Source organism: Stegastes partitus, unplaced genomic scaffold, assembly GCF_000690725.1.
Source record: "Stegastes partitus isolate 25-593 unplaced genomic scaffold, Stegastes_partitus-1.0.2 Scaffold296, whole genome shotgun sequence".
Classification (NCBI taxonomy): domain Eukaryota; kingdom Metazoa; phylum Chordata; class Actinopteri; family Pomacentridae; genus Stegastes; species Stegastes partitus.
Window position 1 is genome coordinate 485,700 of NW_007578027.1, and position 14,083 is coordinate 499,782.

The 14,083-nt window shown below is 41.6% G+C and overlaps 1 protein-coding gene across 1 annotated transcript in view; it reads left to right on the plus strand.

Moving 5' to 3' along the window:
- Positions 1-107: 107 nt before the first annotated feature.
- cep295 (centrosomal protein 295) overlaps positions 108-14,083 on the plus strand; it is a 17,933-nt gene continuing 3,957 nt past the window's right edge. The window contains exons 1-20 of the mRNA XM_008283072.1: positions 108-448; positions 1,020-1,220; positions 1,523-1,647; positions 1,732-1,825; positions 2,262-2,375; positions 2,452-2,592; positions 2,882-3,065; positions 3,253-3,432; positions 3,622-3,849; positions 4,075-4,148; positions 5,405-5,617; positions 5,834-5,910; positions 6,718-7,504; positions 7,656-7,839; positions 8,997-9,194; positions 9,280-9,504; positions 10,635-10,732; positions 11,361-11,457; positions 12,399-12,602; positions 13,578-13,724. Coding sequence (XP_008281294.1) covers positions 350-448; positions 1,020-1,220; positions 1,523-1,647; positions 1,732-1,825; positions 2,262-2,375; positions 2,452-2,592; positions 2,882-3,065; positions 3,253-3,432; positions 3,622-3,849; positions 4,075-4,148; positions 5,405-5,617; positions 5,834-5,910; positions 6,718-7,504; positions 7,656-7,839; positions 8,997-9,194; positions 9,280-9,504; positions 10,635-10,732; positions 11,361-11,457; positions 12,399-12,602; positions 13,578-13,724 — 3,670 coding nt within the window. The 5' untranslated portion in view covers positions 108-349. The remainder of the gene's footprint in view (positions 449-1,019; positions 1,221-1,522; positions 1,648-1,731; positions 1,826-2,261; positions 2,376-2,451; positions 2,593-2,881; positions 3,066-3,252; positions 3,433-3,621; positions 3,850-4,074; positions 4,149-5,404; positions 5,618-5,833; positions 5,911-6,717; positions 7,505-7,655; positions 7,840-8,996; positions 9,195-9,279; positions 9,505-10,634; positions 10,733-11,360; positions 11,458-12,398; positions 12,603-13,577; positions 13,725-14,083) is intronic.

A 14,083-nucleotide genomic window follows, 5' to 3' on the forward strand; every position in this document is an offset into this window, starting at 1 on the left:
AGGAACCAAAGTGATGTATGGTAGGAACCAAAGTATCCGCAGCAGGGACGGATGCGGCGGGATATTTAAACCACCGGATGTGACGTTTAAGACAAAACCCGTCCGTTTTTTTTCAGGTTGGCATGGGTTTCAGGTGATAAACAAAACTTTTACGGTTCATTGCCTTTCCCTTCGGCGCATTTTCCGTCTTCTGTGTTACTGAACATATGTTTGTTTAGCGATTAAGATGTAACTTTAAAATGCGTCACTCGCTGGGCGCCTGTAGCAACGTGAAGCTAGCTCACATTAGCCTTCAGCGCTAACGGTGCTGCTGCCTTTTGGGAAATGCTCACGAGTTTATTTGAAGAAAATGAAGGGAAAAGTGTCCAAACTAAGACTGAGCCCCAACGAAGAAGCTCGGATAATACGAGAGGACTACGAAAGGAGGAGAAAACTGCGAATACAGCAGGTAGGATCAACGTGACTTCTGATTCACAGACTGCTTCCTTCACCTGAGGGATTTTCTCATTAAGCCCGTTCTAATCTAGGCTTGCTGTCAGGGGATTGTGTCTGATAAATAATGCTTAAATGAGTCTGATCTGGTATGGTCAAGCCAGGTTTTAGGATCAGCAGCTCAGTCCATCATTTCTTTCAAGTTTGTACCCAACACAATCTGTAACAGGAACCATGAGTTGCGTGTTGTTGTGATTGTTTTGTTAATGTTGTTCTGTTCTATATGTCTATTTCACCACCTTTCCTCCCAGCTGTCCATCTCATTTACCCATGAAAGTCAATTAAGTGAGCTAATGGGAGAGTTCATAAAGGCTATTGGTCTGAGCTCATTGTTGATCAACAACAAAATTCTTTCTTGGTTCAGTTAGTTTCACTCATGACACAGTTTTTAAAATAAGGCTTGCTTTTTTGAGCCATCTTTCTGGAAAACAAAACAACAACAAAAAAGACACCTGTTCCTGAAAGTTTTCAAGCTCAGTTGATATTTTAAGACTGAATGTGCACATATATCTTCCCCTGACATCCAGGTACGGGAGCAGCAGCGGCACATTGCACAGCAGATGCGCCAAAATGTCGAGCAGAGGCGGCAGCATGAACTGAAACAGCTGGAGGATGAGCTGAGGCTGGAGTGGGAGCGACAGCAGAGAGAGAAACTCCATAAACTGCAGACATTATATCAAGAGAGCCTCCAGCTTATCGGTCAGGGGCATCGGAGTGCAAAGGAGAATGTAAGATAAGGCTGTTGTAAAACAAGAAGAAATCTGCTGTACCTTTTCTTCAATAGTTTGTGTGTTTTTGTAAAATGAAGAGCTTGCTCCTGTTGATGAAGCTGTACCAGCCTTTGGGACATTTTGGTTACCCTTGAAGTACTTTCTCGGTACAAACAAGCTATAAGATGAAATCTGAGTGACTGAGATTTAAAAAGGCCAAAATAAGGAGAATATGTCAAAACAGCATGTGAACAAAACCACATGATTGTATTCATACGTGAAAGTGAATAAAGTGGTCAAATCTGATTTTCTTGTGTAAGGAACCCGACCTGGCAGCCATCGCTCAGAGGGAGGAGGAAAATCACACCAAAGCAGAGGAGCGTTACCGAGAAGCCCTGAAGGAGCTTAAATCCCAGAGGCTTAAAAACCACGAGAGGCAAAACCAGTGAGCAGCAGCACAAACACAAGCTTTAAAGATGTTTAAATTTCATCAGAACTGACTGAACTTTACTCCTTGGCCTGTCTATAGATCCATCAATGCCAGGAAGAAGGCACTGCAGGCAGAAAAAGAAAGATCTGCAAAAGTGTCCAGCCTCCCACCACCTCCCCCAAACCCCATTCAGGTGGGTTACCTGAACAGTAATGTTAATTATGCTATTTTTAGATTGACCTAACAAGCCACATTATAGTTATTGATGAAAATTAACCTGATAAATTGTCATAAAGGTGTCACAGAGATAAGTTTTGTTTGAGTTGCTCAGGACTCAGTATGTGCATTTATGATTTGACACTCCATCTGTACTCAAACTAGGAGGCACCTTTATGAAGCAATATTCATACCTGATTTTACATTTTGTTACAATGATCTGAGTCTTTTGTCTTTTTATTTTAACCCGACTCAATGGAGATTTCACTTCTTTAGACAAACCGGACTGAGCGTTACATCATCAGTTGACTTGATTGAATCCTATTTACGAAATAAAACCCAAGTTCTCCAAGTTGCACAGTTCAGTTTTATGCGTACAGTCACAGTAACATTTTTTTTTCTTGTTTGAGCAGAATATCAATCCCAAGAAGCCACATGTAGTAAAGAGATCTGACGTGAGCGCCTTCGCTGCCACACATTACCACATGCCAGACAGTGCAGTGGACAGAGAGGTGGACACAGAACAGGTACATCTTCTGATTGTCGTTCACATCCAACCCTGTGGTCGGTTAGCCCTCCTCTAATCTGTAGATGTGTCTGCAGCCGAATGCCCATGAAGAAGCTGAGCTGGAGGTGAAGAGACTGCACGACTTACAGAGGGAGGAAAAGAGGAAGCGGGAGGAGCAGCTGGAGAAGGCTCGACTCAGGGGCAGGGAGGCTCTGAGGAGGGAACAGCTTGTGCAGGTACAACCGAGCTTTTACCTGATGAACAGATGAGTTGTTTTATGTATATCTGATAGAGATTTGATCAGATTTTTGTTACTGTAAATGTTGACTGACAGCAGGACAACAGCAGTGAGTCATTCAAAACTCTAGAGCAGGACAAGGAGTTACCACAAGGCTGAAAAGAGTTCTCTCAGACATATTTAATCTTCTCGTATCAGAATGCTAATGTGTCATGCTCCCTGTAAAAGGTTTTAGAAGATTATATCAAGTGCAGCTTTTCATGCCTGATCTGTTTTGAATCCTGCAGGATCGTGAGCGTCTGCTGGTCGAACTGGAACACATGCAGCAGACAGACCTGCTGCGGAGGAGACAGCAGGTGTCACAGATGCCTCCTCAGATCTTCCAGCCTCTCTACAAGAGGCAGGAGATGAGGGAGGACTTCCAGAGGGAGATGGAGTTTGCCTTTGAGGACATGTACACCGGAGAGAGGAGTAAGGATTGTCCTGCAGTGTTTCCCTGTGAATGTGTCACTGATTTTCAATACGTTGCTTGAAATCGGGCAGATAATTTTAAAGCAGCTGGAAGATGACTTTATGTTTCTCAGACCTGTATTGTATTGAGCTTTATCTGTGTTGAGTTTTAGTGGAGTTTCTTTAACTCTGGACTGTTTGATTTCAGGGGTTAAAGGTGACCTGGTGGTCCGGCTGGTGCCTGAACCTCTTCCAGCTCCGTCTACAGGCAGCCAGGACCAGGAGCTGGATGTTACGCTGGATGAAACAACCACAGCTGAAACAGAAAATACGCAACATGACACTGAGCAAGACGTTGGAAGCACCGAGCAGGAAACATCTGCTGAAGGTGAACAGAAACACCAGACTAAAACCTAAATTAATTAGGTCAACTTTGCACAATACCAATACACAGATATTAGTTTACTGTAGTTGATTGTATGAACTATGTAAATTCTTTAGTGCCAATGTCTTGGTGTGATTTCCTCGAAGCTCCAACTAAGCCAGATATACATTCAGCGTATTTCATTACTTGCAGTGGAGCCGTCCAGACCTGCTCCTCGACGGGCGTTGAAGAAGCTCCTGGATCGCATCAGGAGTCAGAGGAACCAGTGGACCAACAGCAGCACAGTCCCCATCGCTGATTCACCGACCGACATCTCAGACCAGATCCCAGAGAGAGACACATCCATCGAAACAGGATCTCTGACCGCCGAGGAGAGACACAAACCTACGGAGCCCCGTGAGCCTGTCCTCGCTCCACCAGGTAATTCAATCACTGTCCTCAGCTGTAAAAATATTCATCTCAATGAAGTTGAATATTTGATGATTATTTGTTTCTTTTCCTTGCTTTCATTGTCTTTTAATCATTAATCTTCTATTATTACAAACTGGTGACTATTTCTGTTTTGTTTTCCACATTTACACCCCTTTTGTGAACGTGTTTAAATGTTTGTTGGAGGATAATAATTCTGCGTTTTCGTTTTGTCAGCTGCAGCAGATACTTCACTTCCTGATGCTTTGGCCGACAGAATCCAAGAATTTGAAGAAGAACGAAAGAAAAGGGTACATGCTGATTCTCATGTATATGATGAAGGATTTTTGCACTGTTTGCTAAATTGTAGACATACAGAAAACAAACATTAAATGTCTGTTATTCACCTTGTCAGCTTGTTAAACTGTAAGTTATTGTCTTAATTACTTTATTGGTTGTGAAGCCACAGACATTATCAGTTGACTGTTTTCATGTATTTCTTCTCATTGAATTATTATAAGCAGTTGATAATTAAGCTTTATGCTTTAACAGCACTGATTCCATACATCAGTCTCACGTGAAGCTGACAGCCATGAAGGTGCAGCATTAACACATGATGAGCACTTGATTAAAGACTTCCATGTAGGATACGCCAGTGTTCACTCACACTACGCTGCTCCAGAAGCCTCCTTGTCTCCGTAAGGTGCATTTAAGTAATTGAAAGATCCTCCATGACGGGGAATACTTTCTGATTCACGGGAGGATGTGAGGAAGCATAATGAAAAGCTTCCATTGCATTAACTGTAAAACCCGGGCTGCGTGCCAATATCCATACTGTGTAAAACACCAGAATGTCCCAATACACAGGATGTCAGATGTCTTATTCCAAAGACACCCGCCAACATAAACAAGCTTGAGCCGCCGACAGACAGATGACAGCTCATTTCACTTTACAGACGGTCAAAGTTAAGACGTAATATTATGACAAGGGAGTCCTAATCCAATCATACGAGGGTAACTGTTGTAGATACTTAAAGTAAAAAGAACAAATATGTGTTTTTTTTCTGATTGGTCAGATTGTACTGAACCAGGTGTTGCTCATTTCTTAATTAGTCCAGCCTCTATTTGAAGCAGGAGTTTGTTGAGCAGCATGATCATGCTTTTTCTACTCATGTAGAAGTCCTACATATGTACATATTGACCTGTATTGGAGCCGCGATAAGATTTTTTTTTTTAATTAAAGAGTCTAAGTGAAGTTGAGCATCATAGGAGCTGGAGGATGTTGCTGCTACATTTAGCAAAGAAACGCAGCAGCCTGATCCTGTTCTCGTGGGGAATCCCTGCAGAAAAACATGATTCTTTAAAGACTGCATTTCACAGGAGGAGGTGCGGCTTGTACCAGCCTGTAGTGAATCATCCTTAAGACGACTGATCCAGCAGGCAAATGTTCTGCACCGAAGCGTGGCTCAAAACTGGGTTTCTGACCAGTTTTCTGAGTAACGAGTGAAAGTTTGCAGCTTGGCACCGCTCACTGTTTTTAAATCGCTGTTGTTTTTGTTTTCTCCAGGAAGAGGAGCTTGAGAGGGAGAAGCAGCAGCAGGTTGTTTTGCTGCAGGAGTTGGAAGACCAGAAGGCCAAACTGGAGCAGATGCTGCTTGAAGCTCAGCAGGAAAGAGAAGATCTGAAGGCTGCTGTGAACCAGGAAGAACCCGTTTACCAACCAGAAGTACCTGTACAGGACGAGGAGGTCAGCTCTGTCAGCGCTGGTGTAGCTGCTGAGGTAAAACCTATTCCTAAGTAGTTCAGATTTCTAGGTGGCTTCTCATTTATACTTGTGATCATCAGTCTAAGTTAATAATTGGTGCCGACCTGACGACAGATTTTCATTTGAGTTGCTCAGTTTTCAGTTTTTGCTGTTTTCTTGACTCATACTTTAAGATGTCTAATGTAAAGTGTATTCGGTGTTGTATGAATAATTCGTGGTTCTGTCTGTCAGCTGCTCCCTCCTGCAGGTGACGATGACCACACCAGAAGGATCAGAGAATACCAGCAGCGGCTGTTGGAACAAAACAGGTGTGTTAAAGCCTGAACACAAACTCATTTACTTGTGATTTGTCAGCCTGTGTTATATGCAGTTATTCTCAACCACAGAACACAAATTATAGCTTAAAGTTGTGACAATTCATTAAAATCACTTTATTCTACATGTCTCATTTTAAAATTTGCCTAAAGTAAACTGTTTGCTTTGTCGAGGTTCTGTAAAAAAAAAAAACATAAAATTGCACATTTCATGAGGCAACCGTGAAGCCGTCAGTGACTCCACTGTGACCAACAGTCAGTTGACAATCAGGGACTTTTCAGCTGAGCTGGAATGAACTGCAGGTTGTGTTTACACATAGCAGATAGGAGGGAAGAAGTCAGATAAATTAAAAATGTAAATAGTTTTCCTCCCTGTTTTGATATCACCTTTGGGCAGTTGAAAAATGTTGTAGATGAGATTCCATGTGTTTTACGCTTTTGGATTATAACTTCTACTCTTTTTTTATTTTTTATAATTTATATATTTATTCTAACGATTTATGACCTAACTGTGTCAGACTGCACATTTCTGAGTCCTCCCTCCTTCTAGTCATGGTTGTGCTGTTTCCAGTGACAAATGAGCCCACAGTGAGGGGAAAAACATGTGAGAGGAGCCAAAAATCACGGTTTCAGAGTGTTAAGTATATGTATCACACAGCTTCCCCAAAGAAAGCAGCTGTAGAGGGTCTAAGGGTGGAGATGGAGGTGGGGGTGTATGCCATCTAGACTGTCATGACCCTTGAGGCAACTTTGCAATATTTCGAAACTAAAATCAATCTTGAACCACCTTTTTTACTTCAGAATTCACCAGAGGTCAGTGGAAGTTGCTCGCCAGCGCCTGGAGGAATACCAGCGAGCTCTACGACTCCGTTACAACACGACCACCGCATCGCTTCAGCTTCCCGTCGCACCTCCAGGTCTTGTTCATCCACCTCTTCACAGTGCTTCACCTGTACATCCCCCAGCTCCTCCACAAATCCCTGCAGCTCCCGCATACATTCATGATAAACCACAAACCTCTCTGGAGGCTAACAGAAGAGAGCCTGACATGTCTGCTTCCCATCTCCACCGCCCTGGTTCCAGTTTGAGCGTCGGCTCCAAGTTGCTGCCGGTTGAAGTGGAGCCATTTAGTCACAGGAAGCAGAGACCAGAAGTCACTGCCTGGCTAACTGACAACATAATGGAGAGAGTAACGGAGCACCTTCCAGAGAGACTGAATCCCCCCTCAGTGACCAATGAGCCTTTTAAACTCTTCACAACACGTCTGCCAACCAGCATCCCACTCCAGCCAGCCTCTGATCCCATTCAAACCGTTAACCCGAGCATCAGAGACTGTGCATCTCCGGTTTCAGGCCCAGCAGCGGTTCAGCGTGGCTCTTTAGCACAGATCTCCCAGCAGACTGAGGACGACGTGGAGACGCAGAGACGAGAGCTGCAGGAAGTCCAGAGGCGGGTGTTGAAGCAGAGGGAGGCAGTGATGCTGCAGCAGAAACAGCAAGAAGAGGAGAGGCAGCGCCACCAAGTGGAGATGGAGCAGATGAGGAGACAGAAGGAGGCGCTGCAGGCTCTGATTCAAACCGATGATGAAGTAAGTGAGGGGACTGACACTGCTGTGCTGTTTTTGTTACTGTGCAGTAAATAAATCAGTTTCTTAGCATACATATGTGTAAAGATAAAGACAACACAGCACTATGAATCAGCTCTCAACTGAGCCTCCTGATGTGTTTTCTGACCCACAGCCAGTTTCAGAAGCCGCCAGTGACGAGTTGGTTTCAGAGAACATCCATCAGAGTCGCCTCAGGTTACTTGTGTCCCTGCTGAGAGCGATAGAAGAGTCCAACGGAGGAACTTTATCACACCTGGAAGATTCTCAGGAGAAAGAAGAGTCTCCTCAACAGCTGCCATCTGACGGTGGTGAGACAGGTAGGTCACATGTTCCAGTACTAATCACGTACTTGCACCATTATTGACACAAATAATTCTGAATAGAAACTTTTTCACATTTAATTCATTGATCCTTTCAGTTTGTTTTTTTTGGTCATCTCTGGAGGCTCATATAAACATGGTCAAAACCCCACAGTTTTAATTTAATTTAAGGTAACTGACAAAGGTAATCAGCATGCACTGTCCTTTTTTCATATTTAATAAAACAAAACTGCTTTTGATTTCTGACACTGTGCAGTTTGTATATTGTAGTGTTGCAGCAGCAATTTACAAAACACACATTAAAACACTATTTAAAAATATATATACTAAAGTTTTTTAAATTCTTGTTTTTTTTTTTGTAAACCAGCATGTATTTCTGAAATCGAGCAGTGCACGTTTCCTGGGATGATCAATACAGAACTCTATCTACATCACAGCTGATCCTCGATTATGTTTCACAGTACAGATGCTGTTCTGTTCTTTTTTTCTTCTGTGAACAGCCGATGTGACCAAAAAGCTCTCGTTTTATTACGTCTGTTGACAGAAGCTTTGTATTCTGTCAACATACATGTTGTCAAACCGCAGTTTGGATTATTTTTTTGTGTGTTTCTCTGAGTTTCCTTCCATGGACTCAAGTTTCAGAAAGAGAATCATTCAGAAAGTGATGTGTGGTGTGAACAGACACTGTGTTTGATCTTGGAAGTTAACTTGTGTGTGTTTTTAAATTCCTCTTTCACCGTTAAAACTATTCTTCTCTTCGGTCTTGGATCAGTTTTCCATTTTGCAGCTGCGGTCACAGAAGCTTCAGGCTGCTGTAGCGCTCTCCTCTGACCATTCTTAGCTGTTATTTATTTCCTATTTCATCGGACTACTCTCCTCTTGTTATATCCGTTTGTTTAATGAGCAGGAACTCGGCTCTCTTCAGTGTTTTTGTTTCATTGCAGTAAAACAGCTAAAGAATAACGGCTTTGTTTGTTTGTTTCCTGTTGAACTCTAACTCAAAGCATTGTTTAAATGCTCTAATGGCTTTAAAATGCAGTTCTGTACTTCTGAATCAGTGCTGCTGTTACGCTTCTATTAAATTCTTTTACCTTTTGAAATCACCATTAAACTTGATTTTTGTCAAAGTTTAAATCATTATTTTTCCTTTTCAGCTCCCACTGCTCAGATCAGTGCTCCGGCTCTACCCGTCCCAGCTTCAGCCTTCCCTTCAGGACTCCTCCATCCTCCTCGAGCAGCGAAGCCGCCGGTCACTCGGGTCCGACTGGGCTTCATAGACATGATGACGGAACAACATGAGCTCAGTGCCATCCAGGAGGTGGAGAGTCCAGTCGACACCAGCCAAGTCGCAGGTTCGCTCAGCCGTAGAAATCTATGAATACCAGACTGTTGTCGTCACACCGGAGGAACACCAGTTGATGTGTTTAATGTCTCCAGGTCTGGAGGATAGCGTGGCGGCTCCGTCACAGGCTGCCGGCTGGAACCTGCAGCAGGAATCAGAAACGCATTTGGTGTCTGACAGAACTCTGCAGACGTCTTCTGTGTCCAGCAGGAAACACCAGACTGCTGACACACCGACCAGCTCAGGCAGATCCAACCGTCTCATGTGGAGAGACCGGCTGCTGATGGAGGCAGGGACATCTCCAGAATCCTCAGACTCTGGTATGTACAAGGCAGCTGAAGACTTATAGATACAGACGGGAAGTTAATGGTAGACTGAAAAAAAGAGTAGAATAGAATATCCTTTATTAGTCCCACAAGGGGAGATTTGCAGCGTCACAGCAGCAAAGTGACGGTGACGGAAAACAAGCAACTATAATTTAAGGCGAGGTGTGTTTATATACAATAAATACACAATATAAGAAGAACAGAGGAACACAAGGATGCTAAGAACAGAAAGTTAAGAAAATTTACATGAATGAATTGTACTTTATTGCACATGACAGCTGGCTAACTGTCATGATGTGACTGATTGTGTGGTCTGTTGGGAACAGTGCTGATTATAAAGTCTGATTTAATAGAATATAATTCCCTTGTCATTAAACAGTGAAATTAAGCAGCAGTTCTGTCACTGCATTTACAAACTCAGGCAACATTTTTAAAAGTACAGAAGCAGATGTGCAATTTTTAAATGTAAAAATCTGCAGTGTTTCAATGAAAACTGTGGGAAAGCTTATTAAGTGCATTAAGAACTAAATGTAACATCAGTGTAAATGATGATGCAGAACAAGTAAGTAATTGCTTCAAGTAGCGCAAAAAAAAAAATTTACATACGTGATGCAAAAGTGTCTGTTTCCAGATTCTGTGAATGTAAATGAACATGAATGTCTTTTTAATTAGTACCACACAGTTGGATAAAGTTTATCTAAATGAAGATAAAGTCCTATAAATGCCACTGTTTTCAACGATGTGCTGAACTCACTTGAATCCTCTCAAATAAGCGTTGCTGCAGCTTCTATTTTAGGAACATCAACGTGAAGTTTCCAACTTTTCTAACTTATTAATAAGTTTTGCTTGACCTAAAATATAAAACATGATCTTGTCATTAGACTCAGAAGCACGATGCCATAGAATTAGAAAACTAAATTATCATACTTTTGCTGAAATTCAAATCACAGCTTAACGGGACAAAATGTATTTATAAGTTTATAAAATCCACTAAAGTAAACTGCCTTCACAAAAGTAGAAATATTTTTATCCAAAACTGCTCTTTGCTTTAACTACAACTCATATGGATTGTTTTTACAGTGGAGTATTAGATAAATTGTGTTATTTCCTGTTTTATTTTCCAGATTCGGTCCTGAGAATAATGTCGCCGCTTTCCTCTGACTCTGGACGAGGAGCTGACGTCTCCGGTGCTGCGGTCACCAGCTACAGATCTCCAGCTGAGGTAACCAGGCCAGTGGAGGTGTATTAAAGCTCTTGTTTCTTCTCCTGGAACAAGTAATCTATCAGGAGTCGAGCGTTCCTGCACTTTGAATCCCCTCTGAGGTTCACATGTTGTGGATCGATGATGAAAAATAGCCAAATCTGAGAGCTGTGGCCACATCTGCCTCAGCCTTTGATTATGCTTGAGAAGCTTTTGTCTGTCTGTGTTCCGTTTGTGTGCCTGTGTAGAGTGAGTGTGTTTTTAAGAGTGTGAGTTTGTCTTTTTGTGTGTGTTTTGTTTCTGTGTACTGAGCGATGATGTAAATCTACTGAACCTGAAGTGTATTTAATAAAAAGTACATTTCATGATGGTTTCTACACTTGAACTGAGCTCAGTGGGTCTTTTATCATGTCGATGTTGTTAATTAATACACGTTTAGGTTATTTCACTGCAGACATGTGAAATGTTTTACCAAAATGTAACAGTATGAGTTTCAATCCTATTAAAAACATATATAATATAAAATTGATTGGGATTGGAGTAGCTTGTATGAACAACTTTTATTTACACATTCTTTGTTCAAAACTGGGTCAAGAGAGTTTGTGTTGAGTTTGTTTTTTATCTCCGTAACACTTTTGTTCTGTGTCAGTCTCCACGTCGGCCTCCTGAGTCCGACTGCTTCTCCTCCACCACCATCTCCACCGGCAGCTACGTCACCACCGACCCCGAGCAAAACGCAGACACTGGTGAGTTACAGAAATGAGCGTTGGAGGACACTTCTCTTGTTTTTGTCGAGTTTGTCCCCGGTTCTCATTTCATCCAGGGCTGCAACTAACAATTAGTTTCATAAACCTGTTGATTAAGTTCTTGATTAATTATTCAGTCTATAAAATTTTAGGAAATGGTTAAAAATGTCTGTCAGTTTTTACCAAAAGCCTGAGATGACAAATGTCTTGTTTTCAAAGATATTCAGCTCACCGTCATAGAGGAGGAAAGAAACCAGAAAATAGTCACATTTAAGAAGTTGCAGTCACAAAATTCAGATTTTTCTCGTAGTCCATGAGGACAAACGTCTTGTTTCGTCCTCAGTAATAATAATAATAATGTTAATGCACTTCTGTAGCACCTTTCAAAAACAAAGTGCTGTACAAAACATTGAAATATAGAAAACATTAGATAAAATGTAAAATACAGTGCAACCTTCAAAAGACAAATATAGCAAAACGCCAGAAAAAGAACAAAGTTATATAAATGTTTGTCTGTACAGGTGGTTTTTAAGAAGCTTTTTGAACTGAGGCTCTAACTGAGCCGTTCTGACAGTCACGACCCAAAGATACTCAGTTTATGGTCATGAGAGGAAAGAAACCAGGACATTGAACTTTACTGAGGCTGCATTAAGAAAATTGATGAATACTCAAATTGAAATGGCTCCAACTGAATAATCAGTTCCCAAAATAATGGGAGAACAATTTAATAAGTCACAACTAATCATATAATCGTTGCAGCTCTAATATGGCCGACTGTGCTGTGATTCTTCATCCAGCTGAAAACTAACCTGTGCAGCTTTTATTTTAAAAAATCGCTCAGAAACTGGAGAGAAAAAAGCAAATCTGATTGGGTGAAATGTGTTTCTACCTTTGATCCCTGGATGGGCTCACCTCTGTTTCTTCTCCCTCTGCTTCCTCAGATAAATCTCCGTCTCTCAAACCTGCTGCAGAACAACGAAGTGACGTCTGGTCTCCATCCAGTCAAAGTGTGAAGGAAAGTCCTGCTGCAGGTTCTCCTGCTCTGGATGGAGACTCTGTGTTCGACGACGGCAGCATCCAGCGTATCATAGACCGATACATGAAGGAGCTGAACATCTCCCTCAGCACTGCAGGCAGAACCACAGGTACACACTGTTTACACTTATTACAGGAAAAACCCTGTTCTTCAGCTTTAGTGATTACAGATACATCTGAGCCCTGACGTTGGTTTGGATCTCTGCTTGGTTAAAGTAGCTTCACTGTTAAAACTGACATCTTTAAGGTGAACTAATGTCTTACAACCGCATAAAAAAAAAAAAAGAAAAAAGAAAAGGTCTTTTATTTAAATCAGTGACCACTTAAGGATTGGTGAACATTTAGGGCTGGAGACGACCAAAGAAAATCTCAGTCGACTGAAATCATATCTACTCTTAAACCAAATTAAATGGTTGCAGGTGGAAAAAAAAAGCTCTTCGCATTATCTCTACATTCACCAAATCTGCAACAGTGCGCTGAGTTAACGCTACCTGCTGTCTGATTCGCCTAAATGAGATCTAAACCAACATAAAAAGCTGGTAAATAATCTGAATCTGGTTATTTTATACTGAACTGATAATAGACTCCGAGGAGACCACCTGCATATATTCATATGATTTCTAACAATAGAACTACTGTAGAATATAATGTAGACAAAGTTAGCTGCCGTTTTAAGCTGATCTGACATGTTGGTTGTTCAACTGTGATTCACAAACTGCTGTTTACAAAGTTTGCTCTCCACTTTTTGGCCAAAATGCAGAAATATCAACAACTTCTTTTGGTGTCAGTTAGTTTGGATCAGACTCTTGAGTAAATGTTCACTAAATATGAAGTCAGATCCAGCAGTCTTCATTAGGTTGTGAAAACTCAGGCGTTCCCAGGTCTGTTCCTTTTACTGCTAATTGTAATGAATTAATCCTGGAAGCCCGTTGATGAAGAGCTTTTCTTTTTATGAAAGAAATGCCACCAAATGTCCGACAGCATATTGATCATTAGTCAACCTGGAAGCTGCAAACATCCAGAGATGTTCAGACGTGAGAATACTCAAGTTAGTATTTTGCTTTTTTCCCCTCTTTCCTCTGCAGACAGTGAAGGCTCATATGTGGAGGAAGCTGGTTCTTCAGTTTCTCAGCCGTCTTTGGTTCGAGTCTCGGGATGGGAGGATGGAAGCTCTACGAGTCGACAGTTTCTGCCCTCAGACACTGCAGGAGCTCAGAGCAGCAACCTGGTAGGTGACTCACTTATTTTATGGCGGCTCAGATAAAGTTTTAACCGATTTAATATTAGACGACAAACACCAGACCTACAGTCTGAGTTAAAGGTGTGAACCTGTGAGCAGCATTATCTCCATCACACTTGGGGAAGCCAAGTCACTGTTTTTTATGCTCACTTGACTGTAGCACATATTCAGGCTGAGATCTTGCTGTATTAAGTATGGAGATTAACCTGACTAATGTAGTAATAATAAAGCTACAGTAAATTTATTTATGCAAACTTAAGTCCTTGAATCAATTTTCAAGTCCTAAAAATGCTAACAACATAGTTTTCTTGCATTTTAAAATCTTTGCAAACTGGAGACTGCAGACAAGAT